This window comes from Myxine glutinosa, chromosome 7 (genome assembly GCF_964187855.1).
Source record: "Myxine glutinosa chromosome 7, kmMyxGlut1.1, whole genome shotgun sequence".
NCBI lineage: Eukaryota > Metazoa > Chordata > Myxini > Myxiniformes > Myxinidae > Myxine > Myxine glutinosa.
The window spans coordinates 47,352,662-47,367,045 of record NC_136267.1 but is presented as its reverse complement, the minus strand read 5'-3'; the positions used below and the strand labels follow the sequence as shown (position 1 = coordinate 47,367,045).

Here is a 14,384-nt window from a genome sequence, read left to right as displayed (position 1 = left end):
CCACAATTCGTCTTTGTTCTGAATCATGTGTCAGTCATTGCCTTTTTTTTTTCTTTTCTTTTTTTTGTATACGAGATCGAGGCTCGTGTAAGAGCTAACATTGATCACAAAAAAGACAAACTGATGACACCTACAACATAAAACATATGATAAAGGGGCGCGGGAGAACAAGATGGAGAGCAGGGACATCGGGAGATCTGTGGGAGGGAGAGGTGCTTGGGAGGAGGAAGCATGGGAGGGGTGGGGGGGGGAGAGGTAAAAAAAAAAAAAAACAACACGTGGACACTGCTAGGACTTCCAGGAAAGAAGTCGGTATTTCAAAAAAGTGGATCTGGGGTGAATTTTGTCACGAAATTGTTCCTTACTTCATTCCGAATGTGAGTCAGGCATGTGAACTTCTATCATTTATGAAAAGAAACATCATTTTGTGACGCCTTTACCATTCAGAAGGCTGATTATGTTTACGTTGACAACTTTTTAGACAATAATGTAACAACATGCTGTATTTCATGCTTTTTCTTCAGGTCGAAGTAAATAACGACACCATTATCCCACCATACCAAAACGGTAAGATTTTATCATCATCCTTTTTCCTTTCACCTTTGCACATGGCATCTCATTAGCTATAGTGAATGAAGACTTGGCTTGTGAAGACGTCTTGTCTTCCGCTCCCTCTTTTTGTATATTTTGTTTGTCTGGTTGATTTGTTTGTGAAATAAATGTTAGCTCTTTCACGAGCCTCGATTCAGTATACAAAAAAAAAAAAAGAAAAAAAGAAGACCATCCTGGGTTATCCATGAGTGAGTTTTCTATTGGTAGTTGCAATTGAACATTTCTTACATAATAGGGGGTATTAGAAAGAGGTTGCTTATCCTCAGCCTTTACTGATACTACTACTATCACTACGGCTTTTGCACGTTAATTACCTCCGCCACCAAAAGTGGATGGAGGTTATGTTTTCACCCGTGTCTGTTTGTCTGTCCGTTTGGTTGTTTGTTTGTGAACAAAATATCTCAAAACGTTGTGGACGGATTCGGACGAAATTTGGTAGAGATGTAGCGTATGTGACAAAGACGAAATGATTAGATTTTGATGAAGATTCGAATCCAGCTATTTGAATTTTAAAGTGATTCTTCACCATTGGGAGACGGGGCCAAAAACGATACATAGCAGAATATCTCAAAAAGTTGTGTACGGATTTCGACGAAACTTGGTGGACCGGTTGGATGTCTGACAAGTACGATTCGATTCGATTTTGGTGAAGATCTGAATATGGATTCGGATATGAGGATTATTTCATTTTCTAAGTGATTCTTCACTATTGAGAGATAGGGCCAAAAACGATACATAGTGGGATATTTCAAAAAGTTATGAATGTATTTGTACTAAACTTGTTCGACAGGTTGCGTCTGTGACAAGGAAGAATCGATTCAATTTTGGTGAAAATCCGGATCCGGATCCAGCTAGTATAATTTTTTAAATGAGTCTTCACCATTGAGTGATATGGCCAACCAAGCGGAGGTATGCTCTCTAGTGAGTGCCGTTATAGTTGGGTAGGACTTTGTCGCTTGTTCGAGGTGCCAGTAAAAACCCGTCACTCTTTACGAAAGACATTGTGTATCTTGCACCATCCAGCATCTCTGTTGTTGAAATTCTAAGATTTACACTTCGATAACTTTCCTCAAAACCACAAACCTAGTCTGATTATACACTTCCCAGATCATAATTCATTTCATTTTGTGCACGTCACATGGCTGCTGGTTTGCATCATTGCAATGCGGCAAGGCTGTGCTGCTGATGCAGTGCCCCGGTAGGTTAGAGAAGATGTTTGGAATTTGTACTGGGTGCTGGATGGACATTGCTCACCAACGGCAACAGTGGGATCTTTAATGTCCACCAACTACTGTTAGCAGAAGTGACACTGCTCATTTAAAATGGGATCTTTAATGTCCACCAACTACTGCTAGCAGAGGTGACACTGATCATTTAAAATGGGATATTTAATGTCCACCAACTACTGCTGGCAGAGGTGACACTGCTCATTTAAAATGGGATCCTTTATGTCCACCAACTACTGCTAGCAGATGTGACACTGATCATTTAAAATGGGATCCTTTATGTCCACCAACTACTGCTAGCAGAGGTGACACTGATCATTTAAAATGGGATCTTTCATGTCCACCAACTACTGCTAGCAGGGGTGACACTGATCATTTAAAACATACATATAATCTGTCGCTTTGTCCATCGCCTCCCATGCCCCACTTCCCCTCCCTCAGGAAATGTGAGCATTTCCAATCATGGAGTTACGCGAATTACCATTGGTAACTTTGCCAATATCACGTTTAGTTTCAGTACCATCACCGTACAGCTTCTGCCAACAGAGTTCTCTGGGAATACAGAAGGTCAATGTGGTGAGTAAACCCAATTGTTTTTTCCACTTTTCAGTACCTTGAGTTATCAGGATGTTGATGCAAGTATCACTGTAGATTTTCTCGTGTGAGTTAAACCACCTGTGTGAAACTGCTGAACCGCAGGTGTTTGCAACAACAATAAAAGTGACGATTGCCGCTTGCCAAGTGGAACGGTGGTTTCCTCGTGCTCTGAAATGGCAAGGGAATGGAACACCAGTGATTGCAATTATCTTCCACCTCCAACAAGTACAGCGACACCAACCTGTGTACCATCAGGCATTTGCTCTGTGCTTGACAGCAAGTATGTGTCTGTAGATCTTCGTCTGTCCGTCTGTCTGTCTGTGGACATGCTCATGTAAACAACAGGGACATAATAATTGCTTCCCTTTAAAGATAGCTTTCACTAACAAGCCAAAACTAAAATTTCCACGTTGTTCACTAAAGACATTTCAACCTGCACCTCATGCCATTCATGAAGTACTACCCCGGATGCATATACTGTGTTCTTTTTATATCCCTCAATTGAGTCTAGGATACACAAATATATTAACGATTGACATCATATGGTGTGGTGCTTGTGTTTTCTTTTTCACAGGGCAGGTGTACGCGTATAGTGTTGTAGTAGCGTGCAACGTGGTTTACCACAGGGTGGGGGGCTCTGGGAGGGGGTTACGCCCAAGCGCGTAAGCCCTAACTTCCGGTACATAGGCCTTTACCCCTGCTAAGACGAAGACTTTCTCAGACTATCCCCTGGTGCTGTACCATGGTAACAGTGCTCTTGAGGGCAATGGCTAAATATCTCCAGGATCTCGGAGAAGGTTTTTACCCTGGAGGTGTCGTGTCCTGGCCATCCACGTGAGGACTTGCTGTGACACGCACCAATCCGACCAGGGTAGGTGGAGCTCTGTAGCCTTGGTAGGCAGTCCACCTAGGAGAAGGAAACTCTGATTGTAAATCCCCCTGCTGCCTTGCATGGTATGTCTCTTTAGACAAAGTCGAGGTGTCCAGCTGATTCTGTGGTGGCATCAGAAAGGGCATCCGGCCGCAAATTAAAATGCCTCAAATATTCCTTTTGACGAAGCAGCCATTAGATGAACCACGGCATAAACATGCAAGCATGGAACCGGCCATAAAACGACGATGATTGATGATGATGAAGATCCTATACACTGGACCAGCAGGGAAGCCTAGAGATACTGTCTATGCACTCGCTCACCTATGAGCTACGTACCCTGGGTTTGAATCTCGACCCAGCTATAAACGATCTTCCTCGTGTTTCTCAAGCAGGGAAAAGCATCATTGTGTGTGCTGTACATTGGTTGGACGTTAAACTGGGCATGCTGTCTGTGAGCATTAGTTGGTGGACGTTAAAGATCCCATGGTGTCATTCGCAGAGAGTGTGCAAGCTATCGCGGGCATCCTGAACGTATTCCATATTTCTGCTCTCACAGGAATGCTCTCACCTACAGAGGACATTGCATCAGCAGGACAGCAGTGCCACGGGCAAATCATGCTCCACACGGCCATTTTGAAAACTATGATTACCGTGAAATGGGGGGAATAGGGACAGCAAGGTGGATAGGGACACAAACTGAAAAAAAAGTTTGGAAACTTTTTTCGCTGAAAATTGATAGCTAACCATACTGATTTGTTGATATTTGGGTTGAAAGTGTTCTCTTGTTTTTTAAAAAGCAACTTATAGTCCCTATAACCCCATATATGGGTTAAATGGGAATAAATAGGATTTTTATGGCTGTCCCTATTCACCCCGTTTTACGGGTGAATCGGGACAGTCGCTAATACAAAAAAAAAAAAATCAAGAAACAATCCTGAGTTTCCAACTTATTGCTAAATTGATCGCTCAGATGGATGCACATAATATGCACCCATAATATAAACCACGGTGCCAATGAAAAAAAATATGGGATAAAAAGTTTCTCCAAACTGTCCCTATTTCTTGATTATTATTTTTTTGTATTAGTGACTGTCCCTATTCGCCCGTAAAACGGGTAAAAATCCTATTTATTCCCATTCAACCCATATATGGGGTTAATAGGGACTATAAGTTGCTTTTTAAAAAAACAAGAGAACACTTTCAACCCAAATATCAACAAATCAGTATGGTTATCAATTTTCAGCGAAAAACGTTTCCGAACTTTTTTCAGTTTGTGTCCCTATTCACCTTGCTGTCCCTATTCACCTTGCTGTCCCTATTCACCCCCATTTTACGGTACTTGAGAGTTGGTTTTTTGAAATACGACTCACAACTAAATTAAGGAAAAAGTTTTGAGGTTTCAAACATGTTCATATCCTGGAGTTGAAGACTGAAAGCACGAAGTTCAGTTATACAAAACCAGCAAGGCTGCTTGAAAGACGCGTATATATTGATGATGATTCCAGGCCACACCTGATCACAGACAAGTGTACTGTACATTGTGATAAATGGCTTGAACAACGTGTGTTACCACCATTGACCCCAATGCAAGCTTGTACATGTGTTATTGACCCAATCACATGATCCAGCTCTCAGTGTAGGCATGTTGTACAATTATTTGACCAGATCTGCTACCAATCACTCGAGAGACTGTGGACAGACGTGGCGACTTCAAATATGCCTCCCATGGATGTTGCAAGCATGTTCGATCAGATTTAAGTCCGTAGATTGCATAGGTCAGTTCATGCGAGTGATATTGTCCTAAAATGCAGCGTTGACGACAGACGCGTGGTGTTTACGGGCATTGTCATCCATGAAGGTGAAGTCCCTGTTCATCCATGAAGGAACGTAAAGAAGACTGTTGATAGCATCCCTCTGAATCTATCTATAATTCCAGTAATCTCTGTCTGTACGTTTGTACGTTTGTCTGTCTGTGACCGCTGTTTCTCGACAACCACGGGTCCGATATACTTTTAACTTGCCAGGTATATTGCTGGGGACCCGAGGATGTGCCTTTTCAAGGTTTCATATTAATCGGACAATTACTTACCGAGCTATGTCCAAAAAACGATTCAACCAATCAGAGAGCAGCGAACGATCGCGTGTGCCGGCGTTGCGAATGGACCAAACCATTCCATGTAAATAGAGGGGGGGGTTCTGTGGTCGTTGCGAATGGACGAAACCATTTCATGTAAATAGAGGGGGGGGGATTGTCACTGTACTCGCAAGCCGTTCGCCGTTCGCTTTGGCGTTGCGAATGGACCAAACCATTTCATGTAAATAGAGGGGGGGGGGATATAATTTTAGATAGATATATAGTACGGGCATATATATAGTACGGGCATGCCCTAGTGATGACAATGGCAATATCAGTTCTGCAGCCAATCTCCACTTTGTATCCAAATTATGTGTTCTATGTGTTAGCTCGTACACGAGCCTCAACTTGGTATACAAAAAACAAGACCAAGAGTCTAACAGCGGTGTAGCCGGGCTTGTAATATATTATAAACCACAAATACATATGTTTAGCTTTTTAAACAGTCGCTAATGCTGTTTATAACATTAAACAAAGAAATTTGGAGGAATCTCGACATCCATGATGGAAGTTTTACTTACAGAACTGAGCGAAGATCTACTGTAATCTATATACCACACAAGGGTTGGAGGTGTGCTCATTTATGGTTGGAGGTGTGCTCGTTATCGTTACATTATCATTACCAAGCAGCTAGCTTGCGCTTGCCAAGCCAGCTGTTCCTTAACGGTTTTGAATGGAATGCTTGCTCGAATGTTTAAACCACTTGGCGATCTCTCCACAAGAAACTTGGTAAATCAACACACACCCAATGTTCTTGAGACCCGACCATAGATCGACTGTAATCTATATATCCCAAAGAAGAATGACCCTTTCTGCAGCTCCCGTAGTGATCGGGTGTCGGCCTACTTGTAAATTAAAATGTCTGGCGGTGGAGTCAGCCATCATAATGACATCATAGACGTAATGATGTAACGGACACAAAACTGCCATGACTTTAATAGCCGGCAAAGCCGGTGTTGTGAATGAACGCGTACGTATTATGTTGAAAAGCCAGATTTTGCTGGATCCCTTGAGAATTTCGAAGCTTTGACGCACCAAATCGCTCAATGGAGGCCGCCATCTTGCAGATGCGGAAGTAGGCATAAAAAATTGCGAAAAAGTTTAATAGGAGTTTGTTTCAGCCGTCTTTGTTTGATTCACAATCTTATGCACCTCTAATTTGTAATTAAAATACTTTAAGACCAACCTCGTTCCCCGGGCCCACACGGGCTCTGGTTATCTTCAACGAAAATCGTCACCAAACACCGGAACCAATGAGATTCGAGCATTTGAAAAAATATTTCAAAAACCAAATCGCTCCATGGAGGCCGCCATCTTACGGATGCGGAAGTATGCATTACAAAATTGCGAATAAAGTTCAATAGGAGTTTGTTTCACCCATATTTGTTTGATTCACCATCTTATGCACCTCTAATTTGTAATTAAAATACTTTAAGACCAACCTCGTTCCCCGGGCCCGCACGGGCTCTGGTTATCTTCAACGAAAATCGTCACCAAACACCGGAACCAATGAGATTCGAGCATTTGAAAAAGTATTTCAGAAAAGCTCATTACGGTACCGGGTTTCGGAGGCTGAAAACGGCGTCAAATATTCTAAAATTGACGAAGAATTATTTTTTAGAAATCTCGCGGCCGGAGGGGATAGTTTTTCACGGCCGGAAATATCCGAAGTTGAGACGGAATTCACCGAATTAATCAAGAAGGAAATTTTATAAATTTTAATCTCATCCAGAATGCAAATGGTGTCATTTTGAACTAGGTACGGTACCTACTACACTTACCTTGCCTACTACCAACTACCTAACCTACTGATGCCATAGTGATGGGTAAAATAGTGGCAAGAGGCTTTGGCTTCGCCGGCTCATTGCGGCTTTGCAGTCAGGTACTAGTATGTAGAACATGATATATTTAAACTACCAGTAGGTTTGCAGTCACTATGAAGGGATTAGTGTTACGCTTAGATTTACTATAATATTAACGTTACGTTATCATTATTTCGAAAATGATCTTACTATAAAAAAAAACCGAGGTGAATTCCTTACTTCCTCGGTTATTCATATTAGTGCCAAACACTGCTCCTCATTGATCAAGAACCATCCATCGCTTCAATCCATTAACCTTCCATTCACGACATTGGGATTAAAGTATTAGGATTATAGCCGGCGAAGCCGGTGTTGTGAATGAACGCGTACGTATTATGTTGAAAAGCCAGATTTTGCTGAATCCTTTGAGAATTTCGAAGCTTTGACGCACCAAATCGATCCATGGAGGCCGCCATCTTGCAGATGCGGAAGTATGCATAAAAAATTGCGAAAAAGTTCAATAGGAGTTTGTTTCACACGTCTTTTTTTGATTCACAATCTTATGCACCTCTAATTTGTAATTAAAATACTTTAAGACCAACCTCGTTCCCCGGGCCCGCACGGGCCCTGGTTATCTTCAACGAAAATCGTCACCAAACACCGGAACCAATGAGATTCGAGCATTTGAAAAAATATTTCAAAAACCAAATCGCTCCATGGAGGCCGCCATCTTGCGGATGCGGATGTATGCATAAAAAATTACGAAAAAGTTCAATAGGAGTTTGTTTCACCCATCTTTTGTTGATTCACCATCTTATGCACCTCTAATTTGTAATTAAAATACTTTAAGACCAACCTCGTTCCCCGGGCCCGCACGGGCCCTGGTTATCTTCAACGAAAATCGTCACCAAACACCGGAACCAATGAGATTCGAGTATTTCAAAAAATATTTCAAAAAAGCTGATTACCGCGTTTCGGAGGCTGAAAACGGCGTCAGATATTCTAAAATTGACGAATAATTATTTTTTAGAAATCTCACAGCCGTAGGGGATAGTTTTTCACGGTCGGAAATATCCGAAGTTGAGACGGAATTCACCGAATTAATCAAGAAGGAAATTTTATAAATCTTAATCTCATCCAGAATGCAAATGGTGTCATTTTGAACTAGGTATGGTACCTACTACACCTACCTACTACCAACTACCTAACCTACTGATGCCATAGTGATGGGTAAAATAGTGGCAAGAGGCTTTGGCCTCGCCGGCTCATTGCGGCTTTGCAGGAGGGTACTAGTATTTACTATATTATTATTATTATTACGAAAACGATACTACTGAAACGATACACTACAGTATTAAGAAATCTGGGATTAATTTGTCCGAAGCGGTCCGAAGGTGAAGGATAACGCCGAAGCCTATATACGTATTGTTGGAAGAGACGTAACGTCTATGCTTTCGATATTTGATGGTGATTTTAACAATCGGTTTGTTTGTGTTTCACACTGAATGAAAAACGTGAAGGTAGAGCATAGCAGTTGTGATATATGAGAGGTTTGACAATATGTTCGGCATGAACGGCATATAAATCAAAATGGTGGTGCGTGGGAGTGAGTCAGCCGCTGCACGGCCGTAATGACATCAGACGTAATCACATCACCCTGTCATGTGACAAGATTCTCAGCTCTGATTAGTATACGTTTGAGGGGACATACATACATACATACATACATACATACATACATACATACATACATACATACACACATACATACATACATACAGACGGACAAACACTGTTCTAGACGGCTCTGCACTATGGACTACGCTGTAAAAATTCTGGTTCTTCAATCGTTTAAGTCTAGGCAGAGTCTATATATGCATTGGTGAAAAGAATGTGGCGCAAACTGTTCACCCTTCAATGGTGATGTGTTATTCATTGCATGCGCTTCTGACAATGACACTGTATTAAGATGGATCTGGAGCAGTGTCTGTCTGGGCCTCATATCAGTGGCCTGAAGTTCTGAACTCAAAATTCAAAATTATTTGCAGGTCATTGTATCGAGACCATACCGTTGAAAAGCGCTTCCTTCTTGTAATGGTGACAAGATGATGATCCTCATGGGGGGTTGGGGGGGGGGGGGGTGGGTGATAACTCTGGGTCGACATGAATGAAATTCAGTCTCACAGTATATTGTCGTTAACCTATAAATGACACTGTGATGAACATTCTACGAGTAAGCAACACCAGTCTTGAGTCATACCCCCTTTTTAACTCTTGCCAAAAAACTGTTTTGCCAACATCAACACTCTGTAAGGAGTATTGCTCACCACAAATGTATGTATATATGTATGTATATATATATATATATATATATATATATATATATATATATATATATATATATATATAATTATATATATATATATATATATATATATATATATATATATATACATATGTAAATGAGCACGATTAAATAATTACATTGATATATATGGGAAAATTACATGCCCAGACCAGGAATACATCTGATACATGGGAAAATTGCATGCTCAGCCAGGGTCGCCCAGAGAGCTCAGATGGCAGACCACTGGTACGGTTTTCCAGAGGACCTGGGTTCAATTCCTGGTCTGGGCATGTCATTTCCCCACATAATCCTCAAGAATAAAGGTGATTATGTTGCCAGTTTTAATAGAACAGGTTTCGACTGTTTTTGCCTTTATAGCTATTTAAAATCTCTTGAACTTATTAATGAGATCTGATGAATCTTTTTTTCAGCTCTCATGGGGAGTCCATTTTATGTTTTATTTTGCTTATGATTAGGTTGTTGTGTGTACCTGAAATCTCATCAAACAACAATCCTGTTGTTTATTCATTCCAACACCAGAGTCTTCGAAGCCTGCGGCCAAGTAGTCAACCTGAAGCCATACAAGCTGGGTTGTCAATATGATCAGTGCTTCGTGAATAGCACTTTCCTGTGCTCAACACTGAAGCTAGTAGCACAACTTTGTGCTGCACATCATATCTGTGTGGATTGGAGAAATTACACGCAAGGCAAATGTCGTGAGTAGCCCACTTGCACTCAGTATTATATATATATAGATATATGACTCCATGGTAAGATCTCCAACCTTTAATTGAACAAACAATGACTCAACGTTTCGATTAACATGTGACAAAGCCACACGCCTCCGTTAATCTTCCTCAAGAGTGATAAAATCATCTCAACATTGTACTTTGAACAACGTTAACAACGAACAACAACAACGTTTGCTTACATTCCGTACTTTGAACAACGAGTCCACATAATATGTCACACAAGGTTTTTATTCGGACAATTTGCCCCCCCTCCCCCCAAACCACCCCTCTCCCAAACCCCCCCCCCCCCTCCGCTTCCGCCCGCCCTCTGGTTCCCCCCCCATTTTATCCCCCCCTATAACCCCCCCCGCCCTTCCCGCATTCCCCTTTACCGCATAGGGCCACATGTGATGATCTTGATATTACGGCAATTTTATTTTATCTTAAAAATTTTTGCTTTAATATATTTACAGTTTTAATTTAATTTACAATTTAATTGTTCACAAGTTTAACTTTTAATTAAATGTAATGATTGTTCCTGATTTTCTAAACACTTGAGTTATAATCCAGCATTGCTTACAGGATTATTTTGAACCGTTAATATGCGGTTGATTTTTGAATTTGGTCAGTAACGTTCTCAGTTCACGAGAGCGGTGTGATACGGTTTAATTGACTCTCCAGCTTTGCCCACCCCACTTTGCATATACCCCGCCCACTTTGCATATAAGGGGATGTTGAGATGATTTTATCACTCTTGAGGAAGATTGATGGAGGCGTGTGGCTTTGTCACATGTTGTTAATCGAAACGTTGAGTCATTGTTTGTTCAATTAAAGGTTGGAGATCTTACCATGGAGTCATTTGGATTTACTCCCAACCGCAAATCTTTGCTTATATATATATATATATATATATATATATATATATATATATATATATATATATATATATATATATATATATAATCGTTAGATTAAATAAGACGCGGACGTAGCTTCAGGACGTCGATCTTTAATTGTCGACAAGCTTTCGACCAACAAAGGTCTTCTTCTGAGTCAGACCCAAGTTGGAACTTGGGGACTTGGGGCTGACTCAGAAGAAGACCTTTGTTGGTCGAAAGCTTGTCGACAATTAAAGATCGACGTCCTGAAGCTACGTCCACGTCTTATTTAATCTAACGATTATTTATTCAATACAAATGAGACGCCCTGCTCGTACTTTGGAGTTTCTACTATTTCTTACAGTTATATATATATATATATATATATATATATATATCTATATATATATATATAAATATATATATATATACATATACATACATATATATACAGTATATATATATATATATATATATGTGTATATATATATATATATATATATATATATATATATATATATATATATGTATATATATGTGTATATATATATATATATATATATGTATATATATATGTATATATATATATATATATATATATATATATATATATATTATATATATATATATATATATATATATATATATATATATATATATATATATATATATATATATATATATATATATATATATATATACGTATATGTTATTGTATTTATATGCATGTATATATTTATATGTAATTGTATGTATATTGGCTTATTATTGCCTGGTGTTGGCTTCGCAGTTAGGGTGCCGGCTTGGGATCCTAGGATCCTGGGTTTGAATCCCGGTCGATCGCTGAATTAACGCCAGGGGGGTTGACTCAGCCTGTCATCCTTCTGAGGTCGGCAAATTGAGTACCAGCTTGCTGGGATGAATGATCCCGGTGTGTACCCTGGTTTAGAATAGGTACACCGTATCCCTGCGCATCGAAAAAGTGCAACTAAGGATTGGCGTCAGGAAGGGCATCGGGCCATAAAACATTGCCTCAAACAGGGAACCATGATTGTCATGGGGCCCGCAAGGCTAACCCCCGCTCTAGCGGGGAAAATGGCCTTAAAACGATCATTCATTCATTCATATATATATATATATCTGTAAATGTGTATGTATTTGTAATTATATATATATATATATATATATATATATGTATATATATATATATATATATATATATGTTGTTTTTTTTTTTGTTTGTTTTTTGTATACTGAATCGAGGCTCGTGAAAGAGCTAACATTTATTTCACAAACAAATCAACCAGACAAACAAAATATACAAAAAGAGGGAGCGGAAGACAAGATGGGGAGAGAAGGGGGAAGCACACAACCACAACATTTGAGAGCAGGGAGAAGTGTGGGAAGGAGAGGGCTTGGGGGGAGGAGGCGTGGGAAGGGGGGGGGGGGGGGAGAGGTATAAACCACAAGGGGACCGAAATTAGCGGGGGTAGAAAAGATCAAGGGTTTGGATGGGGGAGGATAAGAGATGGTGGTGAAAAGCTGTTTTAAAGACCTGGAGGGTGGAGTGGGATTGAAGAGAGTGAGGGAGTTTGTTCCAGAGGCGGGAGAAAAGAGGAATGAAGGAGTGAAGGTGAGCAGAAAGTCTTGATTTTGGCAGTTTAACCATAAGAGGGTTGCAGGGGGATCTTGTGTGACCTGTAGGAATATTTGGGGGACAGAGCCCAGAGAGAGCTGGGAGGGGCAAGGCCAGAGAGGAGTCGGTAGAAGACGGAAAGACCACCAACCTGCCTGCGGTGAGTGAGTGAAAGGCCCTTGGAGTTAGCTTCATCGGGGGAGATTCCAATGATTCTGAATGCTTTGGTTTCAACAGCGTGAAGACGAGCTAGGTGTGAGGCAGGAGCACCAGACCAGAGGGGAGAGCAGTAATCCATAGAGCTGCGGATGAAAGCCTTGTATGTGGTGAGGAGCTCAGGTGTGCCAAGGAAGTACTTCGCACGACGGAGGATGCCCAGTCGGCGACTGGCTTTGGAGGCCAGATTTGAAATGTGGTTTTCCCAGGAAAGATCATGGCAAATAGTGAGACCCAAAAGCTTGAGTGACAGAACTTCTTGGAGAGGATTATTCAGAAAGTGGATGGGAGGGTTGTCCAGTCGGTCTTTTCGGAGAGACATCGTAAGAGTGTGAGATTTATCAGGATTGAAAGACATGTTCCATTTGTTTGCCCAGTCTGTGATTTTGTCCAGGTCTGCAGAGAGTGAGGAGGCTGCAGACTGCCGATCTGAGGGATGAGGAATGGAGCGACAGAGAGTAGAGTCGTCAGCAAAGAGATAGAGAGGATTTTCAAGAGAGTCAGAGAGATCATTGATGAAGACCAGAAAAAGCACAGGGCCCAGAACACTACCTTGGGGAACTCAGCCAGAACAGGAAGAGGAGATGAGAGAAACCCATTCAGGGCCACACGTTGACTACGACCAGAGAGGAGGTCCGCCAGCCATGCGTGGAGATTTCCATGGATACCAAAGGAGGAGAGTTTGGTGAGCAGAGCAGGGTGCCAGACCGTATCGAAGGCACGTGAAATGTCAAGGGAGACAGCTTTAATTTCCTGTTTGGCATTGAGGACCTCCATCCATTGTTGAGAAAGCAGAAGCAGCACGTCCAGAGTCGAGTGACCAGGTCTGAAACCAAATTGATGATCAGAGATCAAGCCATTGGAGAAGAGGAAAGATTTCATATCTGAAGCAATGATGGATTCCATGACTTTGCTGATAATTGGGAGAAGGCTGATTGGTCTGTAGTTGCTAGGATCTGTTTTTGCACCTTTTTAGTGCAAAGCGGTGATGTTGGCTGCTTTCCAAGCAGATGGCAGATGACCTTGAGTAAAAGAGAGGGTGAAGAGAACAGAAAGAGGGAGTGAAAGAGCGGAAGAACATGATTTTAGGACCCGTGGGCTGATGCCGTCAGGACCAGTTGCAGAATCAGAGTCGAGGGTTGACAGAAACTTTTCCACCTTGTCAGGGGGAAAGGACACAGAGTCCAGGAGCAGCTGGGTACGACTGGGTACGGTGGGTACAGAGAGGGATGGGTTTGGGACACAAGATTTAGAGGCAAACACAGAGTTGAGGCATTCAGCTTTTTCACGTGCGGAGTCAGCCGTTAAGCCGTTTGAGGTGAGGGAGGGGA

General features: G+C 41.3%; 1 protein-coding gene across 2 annotated transcripts in view; it reads left to right on the top strand.

The window, feature by feature from the left end:
* LOC137417009 (uncharacterized) overlaps positions 1–14,384 on the top strand; it is a 93,331-nt gene that overhangs the window by 60,666 nt on the left and 18,281 nt on the right. For both annotated transcript variants that reach the window (XM_078781646.1, XM_078781645.1), the window contains 4 exons: positions 525–567; positions 2,280–2,414; positions 2,538–2,715; positions 10,133–10,308. In XM_078781646.1, the coding sequence (XP_078637772.1) occupies positions 525–567; positions 2,280–2,414; positions 2,538–2,715; positions 10,133–10,308 (532 nt within the window). The remainder of the gene's footprint in view (positions 1–524; positions 568–2,279; positions 2,415–2,537; positions 2,716–10,132; positions 10,309–14,384) is intronic.